At 33.8% G+C, this 15,332-nt stretch overlaps 1 protein-coding gene across 1 annotated transcript in view; it reads left to right on the forward strand.

Annotated features, from left to right (window-relative positions):
• Positions 1–15,332, forward strand: part of LOC117111472 (glutamate receptor 2-like) — a 39,934-nt gene that overhangs the window by 21,490 nt on the left and 3,112 nt on the right. The window contains exons 2-7 of the mRNA XM_033254397.1: positions 8,060–8,317; positions 8,499–8,728; positions 9,570–9,896; positions 12,606–12,713; positions 13,055–13,186; positions 13,782–14,030. Coding sequence (XP_033110288.1) covers positions 8,060–8,317; positions 8,499–8,728; positions 9,570–9,896; positions 12,606–12,713; positions 13,055–13,186; positions 13,782–14,030 — 1,304 coding nt within the window. The remainder of the gene's footprint in view (positions 1–8,059; positions 8,318–8,498; positions 8,729–9,569; positions 9,897–12,605; positions 12,714–13,054; positions 13,187–13,781; positions 14,031–15,332) is intronic.

Consider the following 15,332-nt stretch of genomic DNA (forward strand, 5'->3'; position numbering starts at 1 on the left):
ATGATTTATATATGATTTAACAGTGTTAACGGCTACCTTGATATATATATATATATATATATATATAAGTAATGAATATACATAAGCCTATACATAAATATTAAAAAGTATATATAAACAAATAAGTCATGTAAAAAAAGAACATGTATATTTGTAAAAACAACCTAAGAACTGTATTACAAGAACTTGGTAAGAATGTATTTGATATTTAAAATTAATTCATTCTAAACTGTACTGCTTGAAATGAAATATCACAGTATTTAAACGTTCATAAACGTACTATTTCTAGTAGTGTAGTTAAATATCATATAGCCTTTTTCCCACTTAGGTAAGTCTTGCTAAAATGGTATCCTGTCCCTATAAAATGATGGGCTTCTCCACTTTTGACAACCGTTTACCTTCAAGAATACCGATCTGTGCTCTTGAATTTATTTTTTGAAATAATAATTTTCTTTAATGCTAGCTTTTCTGTATTTATTTTTGATGTTGTGGTGGCGCTTTCTGAGTTCGTTAGGCTCGATGGTTGTAAATCATGTTACTCGTGGGCGTGTTTAAATTTTTTGCTCTAAAGTCACTAGATAATAGTTATACGTTGCATAGACTTCTTGACACCTAACTAATAAAGAACCTAGGTTTCGTAACACTGTCAACTGAATTATGTCGGGGATGGCAAAATACAATGTTGTCCTTTTGGTTGTTTTGCTCTTGATATTGTCTACCGATGCTAAAACCGTTACCATTGGTAAGTAAAATGAAATTGAAGATTTGTTAATTCTCCTTCTTGCAGTTTGCAAGTTAAAACAGTTTCAATATTTTAGGAAAGCGAATGCGATCATATGAAAACAAACTGGTTCCTTGATTTGTGGCAATTTAATGAGTTACATAGGCCTAATAATAAATTAACAGGTTTTGTGCAATTTTATATTTTGTAATTTGTGATATCTGTTATTTTTTTATTTATTTTTATTGCGCCTTGTATCCCTTGGCAAATGGCGTTGTATAGATTTCTATATTATTATTTACAAATTATTATTATTCTAGTTTTGTTGGTTAGGCCTATTAAATTATAATAAATGGAACTAATCCGGTCATTTGTCATCAATTTCACAAATTCATTGTTTTATCTGCGACTGACGGCTTGAGTATCAGGCAGGGCACCGTCTATAAAACCAATTTCGGGGAAATATTGCATTTTCGTACTTGCATAATTGTCGAATCGTGCAAAACATACTGTACAGTTGTCCAGCAATTACTTATTCAATTTGTCTATTAGAAGATTCGATAGAATCATAACAGTCATCGTAACAGGGGTGGTGTCAGGATTTACCCTGCAGGTGGTCCAATGTCTCCGACAGAGTGCCGATGCCTCCGACGAGAAAAAATAGACAATTTAGTTAGTGGGCCAAGCTCTAGATTCTAATTTAATGATTATAGATTCTACAATTGTGTAGAAAATACATAATTTTTAGTGGAACGCATCACTACAGTTAGTGCCGCTGATTCAAATGCGTTATGTTCAATAATAACAACAAACAGTAACAACAAGCGAATATATAGGCCTAATATAAAGTGACCATGTTAACCCACAAACTTTAAACACCAATATTTAATTTAAAAACCGAAGGCGGTCTTTTTGGTATTTCAAGACACTGTAAAATCAGCGTCGAGCTCCACGCAATGCTGTCCTGTTTTAATGACACGTTTAAAAGCCAGGCCTAATATGCTTAGGTTTCAAACGTGTTTAAAATTAAATGTGTTTAGGTATTTGACATCATGATGTCAAACACCTAAGCACATCGAATGCTAAACACGTCAAGATCCTAAATATATTAAGCTATGTCTAAACACGTTTACTCTCTAAATACAAACGAGTGAAAAAAGAGTGAAAGAGTGACTTCAAGGACCAACACACCACCAAAACCGGGACAACATTGAGTGGAGCTTTGTTTTTAAATGCTCTACGCTGTTTTTACAGTGTAGTTCGGTTAAAAATATAACAGTACATTCGATCTGCTTCACCAATATTGTCAACTAATCCTCTTAGTGTAATGTTTCTTTGTTTATTATTAGTACATTTCATATAGTATAACTATAAGGCTTAAATACTTTAAAATTTAAAATTAAACGTATACACATTTCGAAAGTTTATGTACATTGATCATAAAACATATCTACGGCACACAATATAGAAAAAAATGTCATTATCAACTAATGCGGTATACTTTTCTCTAGAATAACAACATATACTTGTTAACTTTACAAACTAAAAATACATTAAATATACAGTTTTTAAGCTTTTTGCTTATGCATGTCAAACCGTGTATCTAGAGCCGCACTTGTCTTATTCGTATAATAATCACATTAAACATCACAGTAAACAAATTAACTTTTAAAATGTTTCTTCAAAATTATCAAAACACTACATAAAATATTGCCCAACTAAAACATGTTCCCAAAACTTTCTAATGATCCTATTTTGGAACCTCTTTATTATAGTATAATATTTTGCAGGTGTGGCGCCAGAAAGGTTTCTAAGGGTGAAGTCCCGAAAGCTTTAACAATTTAGGGATTTTATAGACCTTTAATTGATTTTAGGAGCCCACAAACTATATAGATTGTTTTTCTTTTAAGGATCAGTGGTTTTTCTTTCCGCCAAGGTGTGTAGGGCTCTTTACGACAATGCGAAGCTTTCTCGAGTGGAGCCCCTGGCCACAGGTCCAATTTACGCCACTGGTCTTGGACAGAAGTCTCTAAACCTTATAGAATTGTTTCCTAAGCAGAATCAACAACTGGATCTCTTATCAAAAATAATCAAATTATTCGTCCGGACCCCTTTCCTTCAAGTTATTGTAATATCATATTCAGTATATTCAGTTCAGTGTAATTTTTGTTACCTGTACAATGTTTTACATTGAAATATTATTGCACGGGTCCGCTCACAAATAAACAGAAATATTATCAATAGAGTAGACTAGATGACAATATCAGGTAATAACCTATCCTCAGCCTGACACCATCCCGGTATTTCTGAGTGAATGTTTCTGGGCTTGAAAATTGATATTGTGATTGTAATGGCTTAAACTACGGTACTATTGTAAAGCTATCCCCTATCAGACACAATCCTAAATACAGTACTACTGTATGGTAGAAAACTATCCTCCGCCAGACACCAACCCAATATTTAAAGGTTTCGGGGTTCAGTAAAAATGACTAGTATGGAGAATATTGCGGATGATGAAAAAATAGATTAAATGGATCTAGTGGTTGTGATGGTTAGGATCTAAACTGCTTCGTGACATTTAACAGAAGTTACCGTACCGTTTTATCAGGATATGGTATGGGTCATTACCTTAGAATAGAGACTGCAAGGGATTCCAATTGAACAATTTGCTTTCAATATACAGAAGAACCCCCTTTTTTTGGGACAGCTCTATTAAGGGGAGACCCTATTAAGTGAACACCTCTTCGGCCACGAAACAAGAGAAGTACATCATTCAACACTACTACCAACTCCTATTCAGGGGACACCCAAATTATTAAGTGTGTAAAGCCGACCCCAAAGGATTCCAAAAGTGTAGGAGTATAATAGGTGGGGTAGAAATTAGGGATCATTCTGACACTACTTCGCGTTGTTTTGTTTTTAAACCACCAGGATTTGGCATGCTTAATATTATTTTTCAGTCAGAATTCTGCAACCCTACCGCGCTTGGATTTGATTACAAATCTTCTTATCCATAACATTTTATTAGCGCAATCTGACCAAGTAACAGTGAAATTGTAATTAAAGTGTTCTCTCATCTGACTAGGCCCTACATTATTATTTGTTACAGTATCTGGATATCAATATTTATAAAATGTCCATTTTATTGATTTATGGGGTATTTCGACTACGTAATATTCACCTTTATAATACAGTAACTTGTCCTAATAATATTTGATCTGATGTTCATCAATACAGTATATTAAAACATAAATAAATAAATTTGAGTTTTGGGATATATGTGATGAATATTACTGTACGATGTTAGGCCTAAGATATAATGAAGAAGAAATAATGAATCTACAGTAACATACAGCGCGTTCCTTTGTGACATCGCAGGAACCTGATAATAACCAGTTTATTAGTATAAGGAACTAAATTACCGTACTCGTGCGAATAATCACCCGGGCGCTTAAAAATAATTTTTGCACTTTTTGAGGGGCGCTTATTCAAACAGGCCGCTTATTCGCGCGAGTACGGTGTAATTTTTTTTTTTTTTTTATAAGAACCAGGCTCAGTGTTCTTATTTTTCGGCCGATTTCGGACTGAAAATGTTCTTATTTTTACATACGTTTCAAATATAGAAAAAAATGGTCCCTGAAAAAATGGCCCCTGAAAAAAAGGCCCTAGAAAAAAGGCCCTAGAAAAAAGGCCCTTAAAAATGACCCTGAACGACAGGTAGGTACTACTGTATAGAGGGTATTACATAATCACACCATCATAAGGTACAGATATGATTTTTGGGGGTTTTTTTTAGTTTTCTGAAATAAAAATATCATTTGACATTTTACCTCAGCCTCAATTTGTTCTTATTTTGTTTTTTAATTTTTAAGCAATTTCAGCCTCAGTGTTCTTATAAAATGTGTTCTTATAAAAAAAAAAAGTGTAACCCATATTATTGAAAGGTTAACCGAACTTTTATTCTTCAAAGATTTTGAATATAAATTAGAGTGACAAACTGTCAAAATCTTTCTCGAAACCTACTAATATCAGCAACAATATGCATGGAAAATGTTCACTTCATTTAGACCTAGGTCTGAACGTACTTTATTTAAAGTTTAACCTTTCAGGAAGTAGGCCTATAGGAGTTTAAACTATAGGCCTATAGTTGGCCTAAATTACTGTTGGAAAACAATGTAGGCCGGGGTGGGGATGGTTTGCCATTGGCATACTTTGGTTCTTGTGAAAAAGTTATATAAGCTTAAATTGAGACTTAAATAAAGTTAGGCCTCCGATATGATAAAGTTTGGGGAGAGAAGGATTTTTTTTCCAAATTTATCAAAATTACCTATTTACAGGTCAATTTCCCGACCTCTCTGTACTGTGATAGCTTTGATAGAATTTAGCCACGACGCAGCTGACCATTAATATTATTAATATGTTTTTATTTGTAGGCCATGATAGCCTACAGTCTACCAAGGCCAGGCGGCGCGCCCCGTAACAACGTTTGTTACGTAGTATTTTGTAATAGGCCCTAATTGTCGTATCTTGTAATACCTGTCGTGTTTTGTAATAAACCTTGTCGTATTTTGTAACAAACCTTGTCGTATTTTGTAATAACAGAGCTGACGTATTTTCTAATAAACTGGTCTGTCGTATTTTGTAAAAGTCTGTCGTATTTTGTAATAGGGCATAACACATTAAATGCCTATTTTCATCTATACTTTTTGCAAAGTGCAAATGCAAATAAAATTAAAACAGTAACTGTTTTACTTAAGGTCAATGACTACTGAATGTACAAATATAATAGACGAGCACCTTATTATACCGTGCACAGTACCATGTCAAATCTGATTTACAGCGACGTATGATAATGCTGTCCCTATTTACCCTGACCAAAATAGTTTAGAATGTTTAGTTATGGTCCCGTGTGCCTTTCTGAATTTATTGGAAAACCAAAGTCGCATTGACTTTAACCACAATAAATCGCAAGATGTAAGCAATTACAGCTTCTATATCCATTACAAAACAAGTTGGCTAATGTTTTTTTCATTGCTTTATGAAAACAAAAATCAAAAGTTTGTTTCGTAATAAATAAATTGTGAACGTTTTTTGTATTTTGTTTTATTAAATTAACTTGAAAGTTTAAGGTATATGTATGTGTTTAATTCCACAAGTCATTAGAAATAATTCTAGAATTGCTCAGTTTTCAAGATTCTGTGAAAACAGAAATCGAAACAATTCTTTTTACATTGCCTCATTTCACTACTAACATGATGTTTAAGTCATATCAAGCATAGCCCTTCAATATCTGTCTCTTATACACATCTAGATGTGTATAAGCTAATCAATAGCCTAGAAATCATAAGTAAATTTGCACAAAATATATGTGAGCGCGATTATGATTACCTGGATAAATTGTAAAAAAAAAAAAATTATGAGTATTTTATAGGCAGATTCATGGGGGCCCAGTTGGCCCACCCTTCCTAAATTTTTGAATATTTAACAGTGGAGAAAAAGAGATATTCAAATTTAAGTGTGAGAGTGCCATTTCCGGCAAACTAGAGGTGCCATAATTATAAATGTTCTTTCCTCAACCCAACCATGAAGTTCCTCAATGCCCAACCCCCCTCCCCATCTCAAATTACTGGTCCGCCACTATATTTCGAAAATGTAGTGTGAAAATAAATATTAATTATAAAATAATTAAAAAAAATACTTGTAAAAAGCTATAGATTCCGAAGCCTCTGGCGATTTCGCCCCCTCTGACCCCCCAGCCGGAGCTTGGAACCCAAGATCTTCTTATTTTGCAATTCGCCCCCCCCCCCCCCCCCCCCCCCCCCTCTTAACACTTTCAACCAGGGATCAACGCCCTTGTTTACACTAGACACGATAACAACACGATAAAAATGCGCTCATCGTTGAACATAAACGACGCGATAATTATGTCGTTGAGTAATGGACCCACGTTCCGAAAAGTGAACTCATTTTACGCATGATACTGCATAATTTGGACCCCTTTTTTGAAAATTTGGACCCATTCTTTGTGGACTTATTAGAATAATTGTGGGGTACTGTCCCAACTGTGCCAATAGCTGGCTACTTCATTGAGCTTAACTCTGGCTTTTCCGCCCCCTCTATCTCTATACCTACGTAAGCATCTGGTAGGTTCGAATACCAATAATGGGCTGATAGCTACAATATTATTGATTCAGTGGTACATCTAGGGTGCGGTGAGTGAATTTCACCCACAACACATTTCCCCTTCATTCATTAAAAAAAATCCCCTTCTTTCTGTCGTCCCTCACCCACTGAAATGTTCGGAGCAAACAGAATATGTAGTTATCAACTTATTTTGAAAAAAAAAAACCTCACTCACTTAATCATCGATTCTCTTTCCCTAATCACCTCCCCCATCAGTCCCTCTTTCCTCCAGCATACGCGACTGCACAGAATACTCCCAAATCAGCTGAATATAGTGTTCTGTACTGTGGTGATTAGATCCTAGGTCCAATGACCGTGGTATTAATGGGCTTAAAGGCCTTGGCATTATTAAGCGTAGACCGACATAATTTAACATTCATGTATCAGTGACGATATCATAAAGTACATGAGTGAAATCAAGTAGGCCTACGTGATGCTCTATAAATAGAGTTGTTTTTGGTCATGGAATCTGCCGTGTTCAAAGACCAAGGTCTACGATTTGAAGGCAAACGCGTGTTTTAAGAGGTGAATTATTTCGAGAATTAACGAAAAACAAATAATAATAATGATAATAATAATAATAATAATAATAATAATAATAATAATAATAATAATAATAATAATAATAATAATAATAATAATAATAATAATGAGTTTTGTTTTATTTCATTCATTCTGGCTATACAAGTAAAAATATAAAACATTACAAATACAAAAAATCAGACATTCACAAACATAATTATAATGAATTATTAGGTGAGCCAGGGAGTAGAAAAAGCGGAACCACTGCGAGATGTGCTCTCCCAGAAAAAAAGGAATAATATTCATGATGATGAGTAGTAGTAATAATAATAATAATAATAATTAATAATAATAATAATAATAATAATAATAATAATAAAATATACAATAAGTTCATTTATACCCTTTTGAATTGAGCATATTGTTTGTTTGTTTTTATTAATTTTATTCTGGTATAACAAAGAAAAACAGAACCCCGTTGCAGATAACGGTAATTTAGTGATAATACTAATGATGATGATAACAATAATACGGCTGTAATAATAATAAAAATAATAATAATAATAATAATAATAATAATAATAATAATAATAATAATAATAATAATAATAATTTAAATATTTCTTTTACTAGTTTGTGATACAATAAAAGAGGACAGGCCTACGTACCTCATCGTCCCAGAAGACGTGTGCCCCGGATGTTCTGACATCGCATCGTATATAAGCAAAGCAACTGAAGGGCCGATCATGTCAATAGACCCTGGTCAAACAGGAACCGGGTCCCGAGCCTTCAAGATGTATCCGATGGCAGACGATATGAACGATTTCTACATGGACGTTTTGAAGTATTACAAATGGCGCAAATGGACAGTCATTTATGATCATGGCGAAAGTAAGTAGTACGGCAACATGCTTGCAGAATCATCTTCTCATTTAGTTTTATGTCCTTATCTATAATAACTGATGGGTTTTATGAAAAGTGGCGCGTTCTCCGAATACAACTACAAAAAAAAAGTGTGTGGATAGTAACCTATTAGAAATCACCACATACGTTAACAACTTCTTATTTGCAGTGTTTAATAACTTCATGCCAATCAGGACCTGGGCTTATTCGCAAAAGTTCAACGTAACTTATCAATCGTTTGAGGGAGACATGGACGCTTTGGCGCAGGCGATTCTCAGTCAGGATAACGTCAATATATTTCTTTTCACGGCAACTGAGAAGGCGAGTCTTGATATCATCAAAGGAGGACTTGAAAGGGGAATACTGACAAGAAAGTACCATTGGATTGTGGGACATTTGGTAAGTAATACAAGACAGGCGCGGATCCAGTGGAGTGGTGGGGGTTGGGCAAATTGGCACGTGCTCCCCGGTCTTGTCACTAATTTTAAAAAAAATTGCATTTTAATGTTATGTGCTACTCACTTATCTATTCTGAAACTGTTGTGCACCCCCTCCACCCCCCTCGTTTGAAAAAAACTCTGAATTCCGGATCATCACCCTCTGCTAAATCTCCAGTGGGCCTATCTCCTATCAAATTATAGGATACCGGTATTAATCGACCTCCATGGGCTAACTACTGAATGAGCTCAAGGTCGCAGATCAGTTTAAGTTGTGAGGCTGGAGCAGTCGTGATTCCACACCCATATTAGCGCCACCAGGGCTGCTGAGGGGCGAAAAATTAAAGAAATAGTAGGCCTACAACTAGATGGCTGGAAATTACACATTATAGTAAACTTCTTCATCATCTCATCACCATGATAGTAGTTCAAAATTAAGCTCAAACAAATTCCACGTGGTTTTTTAATCAGAAATTTTTTTTTAATAGAAAAAAAAACAAAAAAAAAGCTTGTTTCATGTCATTAACATCATATTTACCATGTACAAGAGTTGTAAGTTATTGATTTTAATTTAACGGCATAGAACTGCTGCAGAACGCTCTTTCCTTAAGATCTCGTGTCATTTGCACAGTTCATTTTATATTCTTGACTTAAAATTACATTGCGGCCAAAAGTGGGGATACCACCAAACTTTAAAAACAATATATGGGGGGTGGGGGAGGACATGTCCTCCATCCTGTCCCAGTCATGTTCCCCAGAATGAACAGGCTCTATTAAAATACAAATCAAATGTTTAATCATAGGATGTAGTAATACAGCGCAACCTTAGAGAACGACTGAAGGACCAGGGGGTGTACCTGACTCGTTTTATGATGAACTACACGACAGAGTGGCAGTATTCGCTGCCATCATTCAGCGATCAACAAGCCATCCTTCACGAGTGGCCGCTACAGTACAGGCTAGCATACGATGCCGTTCTGACCACCGGTTATGGATTGAGAAAATATCGGGAGGACCAACTGAATCATGAGCCCTTGAATGTGTACACATCTGCTGTGATTCAGCCATGTCCTTCCAGCTATCATACCAGTAAACCAAATGTAAAAAAGTTATACAACGATACTAGATATGTAAGTATCCACTTATGATAATCAAGTATGTCCATGGATTTGTTTGTTAACTGTTTTGTTTTATTTTACACATACTATAACAACTCAATTGAATAAAATAAACTTAAGCTGAAATTATATATATGTTTTATTATTTGGGTATAATAACGCTACAAGACGACAGCCATGTGCTGAAATTGTTTGTATTACAATAAATTATTATTAATATAAAGTATAAAACATCACATACATACATCGAAGAGTCTACCCAATAAAATCAATTCAATAAAACTTTATTTCCCACAATGGGGAAACTCATTTGGCCTTGACATTAAAATTCAAAATTGACGCCTGCATCCACTTGCCATCTAAAAGCACAATGACACCTTTTTCTTCAGTATAATAAGGGAGACTTCCACCATCTTAACAACTTGCTACACTTAGTGCCGTGGTCAGCTTTTTGAAATGTTGGTGATGTCAATGAATCGTGGAATGGTTTTTTGTTTTATAGATATTTTAGAGGCTGCATTTAAAGACAGCATACCATCCATCTCTAGGAAAGTAAGAAAACCAAATAGCCCGTGGATTACTAAACACATTAATTAAATGTTGGTTATGTCAATGAATCGTGGAATGGTTATTTTTAAATATTTTAGAGGCTGCAGTTAAAGACAGCATACCATCCATCTCTGGGAAAGTAAGAAAACCAAATAGCCCGTGGATTACTAAACACATTTTTAAAGAGACTTTTACAAAAGAAGCGTAAACGGGCTCATCTGAGCAATGGTGTGACTATAATACAGTTAGAAACAAAGTGAAATATAAAGAGTTCGTAAACAACTTATTTAAATCTAGTGACAATAAAAAGCGTTTTGGGGCCTTTGTTAAGAAAAAAAAAAATCCTTTAATATACATAATACATTTTTTAATTCTTGTAATAAATCGTTTTTGTCCAGTATATAAAATAATGACATTGTAAATGGTGTTAACCTGTATTTTACTTCTGTTTTTAATGTTTCTAACTCTTTGTTTAACTTTAAGGATCTGTCTACGAGCACACTTCCAATCCCGGTATTATCTGATGTTAACTTACCACTGACGACGTTACACAAGCAATTTCTTCTATAAAGATGAATGGATCTCTAGGACCTGTTCTTGTTCCGCATATCACTTAGCCTTGGAGAACAAAGGATTGGAAGTGTGCTCATGTTATACCAGTTTTTAAATCTTGAGATAAATCTCTTTTAGAAAATTACAGATCAGTTGCTTTAACTTCCATAATTTGCAAAAATCATGGAAAAAATTTCAGTTAAACATCTGAATTATTTCCTTCATGATAACTGTTTCCTGAGCCCAAATCAGCATGGGTTCACAAAAAATAAATCATACGTTACACAATTAACCAATGTTATTTATCAGTGTGTAAAGTGTCTGGATAGCCGTAAACCTTGTATCATTGGTGCTCTATTCTTAAATATAATCAAGACATTTGAAAAAATGCCACATGACATATTATTATCTAAACTTGCCATAAACTATAACATTCAAAAAAGTGGATGAGTACGATCAGATAAAAACAAATTAGGAATTACATTAAAACTGAGTTTTTAAACAGATTTTACGGCAATGGAATGATGGGTCGACTACGTATTTTTTTTCTCTTTCGTAGCGTAACCACCACATTTATTTCAACAATCTTCATTAAAAAGGAACAATACAATATTTCCTTTTTTCCAAGTTCTTTTCATTCCTTTCTTTTTTTTTTTAAATATTTATATAATTCAATGACAACAGTACTATCAAATTATTATTATTTTTATAATCAGTTTTAACCGCAGAAAATATCAATAGTGAATATTGATAAAAAAAAAAACCATAGTGCATGTATATATATATATATATATATATATCTATATATATCTATATATATACATATATATATACACATATATACACATTTAAATACATACACCCCGACATACACATACATACACAAACACACACATATACATACACACAAATATATTTTTATATATACACACATATATACATACAGGTACACACACAAACATCAATATATATTATTTCAGAGATTTCAAAATTTTTGCTTTATACAAACAGAATGAACCTACAGTAATGAAATTATTTATATACTGTTTATTTCTTCAAGTTATAATCAAATGTTATATTTACTGGTGTGATTAATCTATTAATTGAGTCCCATACAATTTGGGCATTTACACATTCATAGAGTAAATGTTTTTCATCTTCAACTTTATTAGGTTGACTACCTATTATAAGTAACACACACATAAGAAAAACCTGATAAACAGGTTGTTTGGTTTAAATTGGAATAAAAGAAAATATTGCCAAAAACAAAATATACTTGCACATTAGACAATACCGTAATTTTTATTTGTTATAATTATTTTCACGCGTGGTTTATGTGGTAGTACATAGTTGTTATTCTGTCTGCTAGTTCCAGGTTTTTTTAGTATTTTAGAAGATAGATTGATCGAATTATTTACTAATTAATTAATTGGCGATTGATCAGTCGGCTGAACACCTGACCTCCACTCAACCGCCGACCGACTAATTGGAGTTTATGGGTAACTGATGACTTCATTATTGTAATGATGAAAACAACAATGTTGTCGACAATAATTTACTTTAATATGCTATGCTATACTTTTATATACATACAACAGTTTCATATTTATAATTCCTCAGTATAATTTTGAAGGTCTGTCAGGAAATATTGCTTTTAACGAAAATGGCGATCGAGTTAACTATTCTCTGATGGTTCAAAGTGGTAGAGGGCGGGCTTTGGATCAGCTAGTAAGTTTTCGTATAGCCTTACTATTATAGTCATTATTCTTATAATCAATATCACAATTATTATTATAACAGGCCTATTAATATAATTATATTTGTTATTGCTTTTGATATTGGTGTTGTTGTAGATGACTGAAGTAAAAACCTCCAAGACTTACCAGTTCGGGCTCAGAAATTTGCGGTTCTTTCTGTCGCTCAGAAATAATATAATACATAGTACGCCAGTACTTGTAAAAACTTTTTTGGCATAATTTCAAAAACTTTATTATTTCCAAGCCCAGCATACCAAGCCAACAAACGGAAAGTTCAAACTACTTAATGTGTTTTCTATTGCTTGATTACAGCTTGGGGAATGGGTTCAGAACCCGGAGCACTGGGAGAAACGGTTTAACATGAAATGGGAAAGTTCAGGCCGTTTTAACACAACACGATATGAACAAGGTGGAAGACGAACGTTGAAAGTAGTTTCAATAGAGGTAAGTTTTTTTTTTAATCTGCCTCATTATGGAATGCTTCATCTATGATGTTGTGCTTAATATAAACATGGACAGTGTGAATGTATTGTTATGACACTAGTTCATACCTACCCTCTATAATATAGTATTCCGATCCTTTAAGAGGTGTAACCAGTTAAAAGTGTTGGGGCATTTGTGTTCTTAAAAATAGTAGGCACACAGATGATATTTTTTTTGGATTAGAATCAAATGGAGATTCAGTGATAATAATAATAATGATGATGATGATGATGATGATGATGTGATGATGACGATGATGATGATGAAGATGGCGGTAGTGATTATAACATCAATGATGATGCTTACTTATGATGATGGTTAATGGTTTTTATTTTATTTTTTTTCTGTAGGATTCAATGACCAAAATTTAGAAAGACAATATTATATATATATACTGTAAACCAAATTTTCCACGTAATTATTCTCATAATCTTAATGATAATTAAGTGTTAAGACCAACAAATTATTTGTTCATGTAATATTTCCTATATTGTATAACAATTAGGTATCCGTTGTGCTGTTTTCATGTGATTTGGTTGGGTTTTCTTTGGAATAGGTTCCGCCGTTTCTGATGATGAAGAATGATCCAATATACGGTCCTAAACGAGAGACTCAATCGTTTGAAGACTACAAAGATTATGACCGTTATCAAGGGTTCATTGTTGATCTATTGGAGGAAATCAAGAACACGGCGAAGGGGATTGATTTTGATTATGATATTGAGTTGGTCCCGGATGGCAATTTCGGAAGGATAGGTCTTTATAATAGAATATGGAACGGTATGATTGGCGAAGTCTACAGAGGGGTAAGAAATTATCGTAGTTCATTCAAACATTTGAACAGATCCTGTGGAGTGAGTGAGTGAGTTACTTAATGAAAAAAGAAAAGGGTGAGTGAAAGATGTTTGCCTGAGTGTTTGAGTAGGCCTACTGAGTGAAGATGGACCTGTAGTGAGTGAATATATCGTAAGTGAATGACAGAACGAAAGAAGACGTGGTACAGTTGTGTAATAATAATAATAATAATAATATCGGCATAATAATAAGTAGGCCTAATTATTTTAGTCTCCGTAACCTGATTTTGCCTTGTGACGACTTGTACAGGTGCCAGTGATTGTTCTCGCATTATGTTCCTCTCATGAGAGCGTTAGTAATAATAAATTTATTTCCAAAACCGATCTCTTGTGGTCCTGTTTCTACCAGCATAAATCACCTGGAGCCTCCCCACTAAGAAATAATTGACACTTCTACTAAAATATTACATAAATATATATATTATAATCGTATAAAAAATAAATGATTCATTTTATCAGAAAAAACATCATTCAAGTTTAATAAACAAATCCTATCTGTAGCGGTACCTTATGTGCAATTGATGTGACATATGATGTAATACCCTCAGTGATACAGTAGAGTAATATAAAGTAGGCTACTGCTGTACAGTGATAATTTTCTATTTTCGAAAATTATATAAAATAAGAACAATAACAACGTTTTGAGCCTGAAATCGGAAAAAACAAAACAAAATAAAAAAAAACAAAAAAAAAACATAAGAACACTGTTCAGAATTTTACTAGTTCTTTTCAAAAAAGGCGTATGTCATTTGACCTACTGCTTGTTCTTAATAAGCATGACCACAAACAACAAGATATTAAAATGCAGTCAAAATTAAAATGATGTTAATGGGGGACAAGGTAATTCAACAAAAGGACGCACATCTCGGGACATCAAAGGTTATAACTCTGGCTTCGACATTCTAGGCGCACGTGCGTCCCTAAACGCTGAACGTCACAAAAACCATAGCAACCAGACCATAAACCGTCAGCGTACGTGACGATTTACCCACAAGCGTGTTAGTTGCCATGTTAGTCGCGCGTCGTGCGGTGATTACAAAGGCCTAATGATATTTTGCACTAACATTAGACTGAAATATATTCTTCATTTCAACATTAATTTTACCAAAATTGTGGTGAATTGTCGTCCATGAGACTCACTTCGCAGAAAGTTCCGTATATACTCAAATGTTCGTCCTCGGCACCTTATGCCAACATTGTCAAAATGACTGATTAATGTTACATAAGAACATGAAATTTTATAAAATTCGTAAA

Source organism: Anneissia japonica, unplaced genomic scaffold (genome assembly GCF_011630105.1).
Source record: "Anneissia japonica isolate Jap-2015-1 unplaced genomic scaffold, ASM1163010v1 scaffold351_len699533_cov169, whole genome shotgun sequence".
Classification (NCBI taxonomy): domain Eukaryota; kingdom Metazoa; phylum Echinodermata; class Crinoidea; order Comatulida; family Comatulidae; genus Anneissia; species Anneissia japonica.